This window comes from Eschrichtius robustus, chromosome 2, assembly GCF_028021215.1.
Source record: "Eschrichtius robustus isolate mEscRob2 chromosome 2, mEscRob2.pri, whole genome shotgun sequence".
Lineage (NCBI taxonomy): Eukaryota > Metazoa > Chordata > Mammalia > Artiodactyla > Eschrichtiidae > Eschrichtius > Eschrichtius robustus.
Window position 1 is genome coordinate 16,989,559 of NC_090825.1, and position 8,015 is coordinate 16,997,573.

The 8,015-nt window shown below is 38.9% G+C and overlaps 1 protein-coding gene across 1 annotated transcript; it reads right to left on the bottom strand.

Moving 5' to 3' along the window:
• Positions 1–6,536: 6,536 nt before the first annotated feature.
• On the bottom strand, positions 6,537–7,620 carry LOC137758794 (B9 domain-containing protein 1-like). The gene is made up of 2 exons (XM_068534790.1): positions 7,360–7,620; positions 6,537–6,709 (listed from the first exon to the last, which is right to left on the bottom strand). Exons 1-2 carry the CDS (start codon positions 7,601–7,603, stop codon positions 6,537–6,539), a joined length of 417 nt encoding a protein of 138 aa, XP_068390891.1. The 5' UTR covers positions 7,604–7,620.
• Positions 7,621–8,015: the final 395 nt, after the last annotated feature.

An 8,015-nucleotide genomic window follows, 5' to 3' on the forward strand; every position in this document is an offset into this window, starting at 1 on the left:
TTGCTGTTAAATGACAAAAAAAAATGAAACCCCTCTCCATCTAGTCTAGATCTACTGATAAATGTGTGACGATGAGCAAATTATGCAATCTTTTCCCAACATCTCACCTCCCTCCCAAGTATGTTTGGATGTGAAATGAGATTGCATCGCATGGAACAACAAGCTCATTAACAAGAAAAGACGTCCATTAATTGCTTAATTGCAATGTTCAAAGACAAACATGTAGGCAAATCTCGGCCTTGTACACAATTACAATGTAAGAGAAAATACTGATGCAAAAAGTAGGTTGACAGGAAGACTTCAGAATAAAATCATCAAACCAGTTAACGAAAGATCAGTGAAGTCTTAATGCCTACAGGCAGCAAGGCAAAACATTTTTCATTTCCTTATCAGTTTATGTTGGCTTTTAGGAGTGAGACTGTTTGACAGTATACATGTGGGGGGAGATCATTTGTTGTGACAAAGATAGGAAAAAAATCTGACGTGAAATGAGCCCAAGAAAGAAACTGAACAGGTGATCAGAGAGGAGTAAAAGCAATGAAGGAATTTGTACCATACTCAGAAAACAGCATTTCAAAAGTAAGAATATATAATGAAAAACAAGACAATGTAAAGTGGATGGAATCATTAAGGGAAGAGACAGAAGGATGAGACAAGGCTAGCCTCTAGACTCGAGTATTTTTAAAGGAACATTAAATCTGACATAGTTTTACAGGCCCCCCTTTCTCTGGCAGCAGAGAGAATGACAACAATTCTCTCTGGACCTTCATCCTCAGAAAACAAACAGAAACAAAACAAAAACTCATCTCTTACACACATCCTAAAGCTTTTACTTCCTGTGATATAAAGTCCAAAAAGCACAGATGTTTTTCCTTGGATGCGTAGAATTATTTTTCAGAAGATGTTTGCTCTCTACTAATGTTAGATTCTGTTTTGGAGATTTATATTAACATTTTATAGGAAAACGTTACTCATTGAAGTTAGCTATCATGTAATTATCAAAAAGGAAGAGTACTTCAATGTTGATCTTTTTATTTATCTATGCTATGATTTCATACATTGTACCATAAATAAAGGAATAGAAGTAAGGGTTTGGTGGTGTGCTAAGGAACAAAAATAACTTCTAAAGGTCATTTTGAATTTCTTTTACTCCTGTATTATCACTGAAATTTTAAACATCTACACCAATCAGCACTACTTTGAAGACAAGTTTTTTGTTTTTTCTGTGTTTCTTTTCTCCCTTTGTTTTTTTAACATGCTATTCGGCCTTTTTCAAGACAAAAAGTCAAATTTTACTGTAAGGTGCTTCAAGTTCAAATGCAACATACATTCCTGATAATTATGTAGAACTCACTGAATACTCTGGAATCTCTGGCTTTTTGCCTCTAATCTTCACAATACACTGGTTTATTTTTTAAATTGAGAATAATAGATGGAAAATCTTTTCATCTTATTAACGAAAGGAAGTGTTTGATCCAGCAGACATTAGAGTTCAAATGTGCAGATAAAAGATAAAACAGTAGATTACTGAAGACAAGGTCTTGGGTTATGTATTCAGAGTAAGGAACAACATGAAAAGAATGTAGTATCAGTATATCACACATCTGGACTACACAAAGATTGCAAGATATAATGATTTAGCTGCTTATCTATAAATGTAATGGATGTTATTCTTTCATATACAACACTCCATTGCAGATGTCCAATTTTCAAAAGATACGTCAGAATACATTGTCTCAAAGCTAGGAAGAAATCATATCGGATAACTATTAACATAGAACAAATAGTGGGATATATTTTCAACTCCATTTCTGATCCTTTAAGAAGCAATGAGCTAGAGACAGTATAATAAAGCTTGAAATCGTGCTATGTAAAATTATGTTCTCACATTTTCATATGTTTCACATTTGCATATAGCACCATGCACAGCGGTTTTCATGGTCTTAAAGCAAGTGTCACAGTTGACCAAAGCCAAGCAAGAAAGGCTGACATATCTTTTCAATATAGCTCACCCAGCTATATTGGAAAAGAAATAGCGAAGTCTGGCTCTAGAGAAAACTGGAGCTCTTATGTATTTTATATTTAGATACGTGGCTTTCAAAAGGTAAGACAAGGATTCATTAAGGGGTCTCCTTGCTTACTGATCTCTTCTAATGTTGACTCATATTAGAAGATAATTTTTTTTAAGCTGAAATATTCACCTCATCATAGTTCCTTTGACTGGCTACACATTAAAAGCAGCAGCCAACTTTTCATGTTGATATACACAATGAAAACCAAACATAATCCTAAGATAAAATAGGATTCAGTGATTTTTGATACATACATTTTCTGATATGTTTTATTTAATTTAATCCAGAGAAATCTCAGTCCCAGAGATTTTTATCTCCAACAATATTGTTGCTAGATAATTATAGAAACAGAAAAAATGTCAATTTCCCTATGTAAAATATACTCTATTTTCTGATCATTAAGGCCAGCAAAATATTACCTATAATATCACTTCATAAATGTATTGATATTATGAAGTATAATATCACTGCATAAAGGTACCTATATTTTATAAAATATTATCCCTAGCTTGCCAATATATAATCCAATCATGGATTAACTGTCTTGTGCAGATTTCATATCTTGGGTATTCTTTGTGCACTGATGAATTGACATTGCCATATTTCATGACTTTCATGGGTTTAGTTGTACAAGGAGATCACGTTAAGAATCTTTATGGCTATTCATGCGCCCTCTGGAGGCAGACATTTTAGGACTGTGACAGAAGAATAAGATAGAAGGAGGTAGCTTAGAATTTTGAAAAAAGGAAAATGAGAAGATGAGGAAGAATGAATAGTTTCTAAAACTACTCTATTTACCTGAGCCATTCAGAATATTATTTGGTTTAGAGGTGCTCTTTCTGTTCAAACTTTTAGTTTCTTTATAATAAAAGATGATAAAGGAACAGAAAGAAAACTTAAAACTATCTCAATGGACTTCTAAATCTTTTCATTTTGCAACAGAAAAAAAAAAAAAAAAGGAGTTTTTAAGCTCATTTCCATTAAATCTTTGCTCAAATGTCAACTTCTCAATGAGTCTTACCCTGACTATTCTATTTCAAATTGCAAATCCTAGTACAAACTTCTCCCTGACCACCTCTTTATTTTCTGACATTTATCCCCTTCTAACCTGTTATGTAAATGCCTTAAATTATTGTGTGTGTGTGTTGTATTTGTGTTGTTTATTTTCTGTCTCCCTCTACTGGAATGTAAACTCTGTGAGGGCAGAGATCTTGTCCTTTATGTTAACTTATGTATCAAGTGCTTAGAACTATGCCTAGCACATAGGACATAGTCAGTAAACACTTGCTGAAGGAATTAACAAAACCACATAAAATGCTTTCCTAGCAAATATCTTATTTTCAGTAAAGGCAACATCAACAGCCGCCTGCTGTTTATTTAAGGGTTAAGGTGGTATTACAAAGACAAACCATTTATAAATGAGCTCTTCTTAGATCTGTCTGTATAACTGATACAACATCTGGCTTTTGGAAAGATAATTTCTGCTTGAAGTGCTTGAAGAGATGGAAGCACAGACCATCTGACTGATGCTGAAGATGTGGCTTTTTTCAGCACACCTAATTATTTCTTCATATCTTTTTTTTATTTTCAATACTGTAAACTTTATGAGCTCTGTTGGCTGGATGATATCACTATGCAATAGTTCAAATATTTTTTTGACCAGCTGCTATATGAAAATTCAATTTTGGCAAGTGAAAGATAAGATTTAGTTGTGTCAGCATATAATGGTCATAATATGAAAGTCCATTGTGAAAATGCAGGATTCAGTGACTTGCCTGCCATCTAGTTATGTTACTACTGGATGGCTATTAGTGAGATAAAAATCTATATTTTTGTTGTCTGATTATTTATTATTTATTGGAGTGTAGTTGATTTACAATGTTGTGTTAGTTTCAGGTGTACAGCAAAGTGATTCAGTTATACATATATAACTATATCTATATTTATTCTTTTTCAGATTCTTTTCCCTTATATGTTATTATAAAATATTGAGTATAATTCCCTGTGCTATACAGTACTTCTTGTTGATTATCTATTTTATATACAGTAGTGTGTATATGTTAATCCCAAACTTCTATTTTATCCCTCCCCCTCTTTCCCTGTTAGTAACCAGAAGTTTGTTTTCTATGTCTGTGGGTCTATTTCTGTTTTGTAAATAAGTTCATTTGTATGACTTTTTTTTAGATTCCACATATAAGAAATACCATATGATATTTGTCTTTCTTTGTCTGACTTACTTCACTTAGTATGATAATCTCCAGGTCTATCCATGTTGCTGCAAATGGCATTATTCCATTCTTCTTTTTGGCTGAGTAGTATTCCACTGTACACACACACACACACACACACACACACACACACACTACGTCTTCTTTATCCATCATCTGTCGATGGACATTTATGTTGCTTCCATGTCTTGGCTATTATACATAGTTCTGCGATGAACATTGGGGTGCATGTATATTTTTGAATTATGTTTTTTTTGGTGTCATTTTGCTATGATATTTCAAATTTTTATGCAGCCCTGGAAAGTATGGAACCCAGAAGTTCCACTGAGGCAAACTTTCCTAAAGACGCTAAAGTGGCAGTGAGAGAGGAAGAAATGACAGTTCCTCAGGTCTCTCATAAAAACGAAGCTCAACAGCTTAAGTTAACTAGAGGGTGGCTCTAAAATAAGACAAAGCAGGACTCAGTCTTATTCTGCAACACGCAGGAAACAATTGTTGGATAGTTACCACAAGAGTGCTGATACCTTCAAAAACAGTCATGGAAAATTTTCCCCAATTTTTACAATAATGGTATCATTTTCCCCATAGCATAGATGAGCAAGTAGAAGCTTAGTTAGAGAATCAGAATTCTGACAGGATCTGGATATTGAATACAAGGTATATAGAGGATTTAACTCCACACGGATATGACTGCAATACCCATGCCCTTTCCCACTGCATTCAGTTATCAAAAACATGCAATAATCATCTACATTAATCTTCCATGCAAGTGGTTAAATACACATAATTATCTTAATATTAGAATTTTATGTATAGAAATACGAACCTAATGTCTTTTAAATTGATGCTATTGATGCAATTTATATTTTTTAATTGTTCAGACATTTTTATTGCTAAATATCTTCTTTAAATATAGCAAGCTGGAATGTATAAAACTGGAAAACACTAACCAAAACAATCTCAGTTATGAATACTAACAGAAAGGAACATTTTATGTAAGCCTTCATGCTTTTTTTGTTTTTTCTCTAAATATATCACAAAGAATAATGAGATCGTTTTTCCTTTTGATTCATTTTTTTTCCCCTAATTATTATTATTATTTTTTTTTAATAAATTTATTTACTTATTTATTTATTTTTGGCTGCATTGGGTCTTCGTTGTTGCACGTGGGCTTCTCTTGTTGCGGAGCACGGGCTCTAGGTGTGCGGGCTTCAGTAGTTGCAGCAGGCGGGCTCAGTCGTTGTGTTCGCAGGCTCTAGAGCGCAGGCTCAGTAGTTATGGTGCACGGGCTTAGCTGCTCTGCGGCATGTGGGATCTTCTCGGACTGGGGATTGAACCTGTGTCCCCCGCATTGGCAGGCGGATTCTTAACCACTGCGCCACCAGGGAAGCCCGCAACTGATTTTTGTATACTGGTCTTATATTTGGCAGTCATGCCCCCTTATTAATAATTTACTGTAGGTTATTTTGGAAATGCTACATAATCATGTCACCTGTGAATAATGACAGGTGACATGATTCTAATTCTTATACCTTTGAATTGTACAATGTTGGTGGTCATAACAAGCATCCTGATCTGAGAGAGAAATCTTTCAACATCTCACTAAAATAAGTGATGTCTGCTCTAAGTTTTTGTGGATAGCCTTTATCAGATTAAGGAAGTTTTCCTCTACTCCTGGTTTGCTACAGGTTTGTCATGAATGCATGTTGAATTTTATCACATCTTCTCCATCGATGGGTATGATGGCGACTTTCTTTTTAACGTAGTGAGTCTCACTGGTTGATTTTAGATGTTGCACGAACTTCTTATTTCTGGATTAAACCCTCCTTGCTCACGATAGATCACCCTTCTGGTGTCCTGTTAGGCGCAGTTTGTGGATGTTTGGCACCACGTCCAGGGCGGGGATGAGGGCAGCCGGGCCGCAGGCCAGGGCGGGCTGTTCTCTCAGAGCTCTGAGGTGGCAGGATCTTCCTGGCTCCTGGGTCCCCAGCCCAGAGCGGCCGACAAAAGTCTCGATCAGCATCTCGATCACCTCTGCTGGAATCAGCAAATACTCCCAGGGGAGCTGTGGCTGGGGGTGTCTCTGGAGCTCTGCTTTTTTCCTGGGTCTTGGCCTGCTAAAGCGCCACTACTTTGCTACCTGTCTGATGCCTTCCAGTAGTTTTTCTGGTTTTGCTTTTTAATATTTTATTCACCTTTCCTAGCTGTCCTCAGCAGGAGGAGATTGGTCCTTTACCTAGTGCCCTGTTCCAGGAAGCCTGTGGAAGTTTCTCGTGGACGATGACAGCAGGACTGCAGTCCCCGCCCAGGGGGACAGCCAGGAAGCCTCTGCTCCAGACCCGCTGCGCCCGGTGAGCCTGAGTCCCCGCCACACGCAGCGTAAGGCCTGGACCGTGAAATCAGACGGACCTGAAATCAAATCCATGCTCAGCTACTCAGTGTAAAGCTGAAGGCAAATGATGTCACTTTTTTGAGTCTCAGTTTCCTAGAAGTGGAGAAGAATCTACCTACCAGATAGGGTTACAAAGCCTGGCCAAGCCCACCTAGGGAGAGTATTCACGGCCCCTGTGGAGCGAACCCCAGGCTTTGCACACAGTTGGCGCTTATTAAGTGAGAGTGACTGATAACCGCCAGGTAAGGTAGAAAGCAAACACTGCAGGCGAGGAGGGCTTTGGGAAGGCCAGAGGTAGGATGAGGGCCAGGTACCCCGGGCAGAGAGAAGGGCAGGGACTTGGAGGAGGAGCAGGGCGCTCGGGTCTGGCAGAAGCACAGCTGTGATGGACAGGGGAGAGCTGTCAGGGCAGGCCTGCTGGCCAGACTGCTGAGCCAGGCTCTGGCCTTCGCAGGCAGGCGCTACCCAAGGCTTCAGGCCGGGCCTCACCGGCTCCGTCAGAACCTCAGAAAGGTCAAGTGCACACAGATGAGCAGGAAGGGGGCGGGGAGGAGGGGGAAGCAGCCAGGTGGCTGAGAGCACGTGACAAGGGTGGTCGAGAGCCCAGGGGACGGGCAGGGAAGGTCCGTGTGTGGACACGGGGGCAGGACGAGGCCCGCGGACTCACAGCCGTAGGGGTTGGTGCTCTTAAAGGTGACGTCGATGGGGAAGTTCCACACAAGCGCGCGCCGCGCATCCTGGCTCTTGGACGTGATCTGTGAGATGCCCTCCTCCAGCCCCGCCGTGGGGGCCCAGTCCTGGCCGTACACGAAACAGTACTTGCAGTAGAGATCGTCATACTCAGGAAACTGGGCGCTCTCCACCTGCCCGTTGACCATGAGCAGGAAGACACTGGGACCCGCGGCCGCCATAGCAGGGCTGCGCGGTTGCTAGGCCCCTAATTATTGAAAGAAGGTCATATACAACAGTCATTGAGTTATCCTGGCCTCATGTGTTCCACTAGAATACAGTCTTCTGTCCCTCATACATGAGTAAGTTATAACACTCTCTGCATTGATTCTCCATTCATAACTGAAGTTTGATTTTCTTTGTTTCCTTTTTGGCAGCTCCCTTCTAAGTGTCCAAGCGTGTGTGTTCAAGATTCCAGTTTGCAAACATGTGTTTGTCAGCAGAATTAGGATTTTCAGAGATTGCTTTTCAGCAAGACAGATGGCTAACCTTATCATATTTTAGGTTATTAATAGGGTGTTATACACCATTTCTTGTGTTTTAATTAAAATATATTAAAAAATTAAGTAAACTCAAAATTCATAAAAGAGGTTA

What these genes read in the sequence shown, in the direction of transcription:
- LOC137758794 (XM_068534790.1), bottom strand. Translation starts at nt 7,603, where the DNA reads ATGGCGGCCGCGGGTCCCAGTGTCTTCCTGCTCATGGTCAACGGGCAG. An exon ending in GAGCACCAACCCCTACGGCT is followed by an intron (nt 6,710 to 7,359) that starts GTGAGTCCGCGG and finishes ATTTGATTTCAG; the next exon opens with GTCCGTCTGATTTCACGGTC.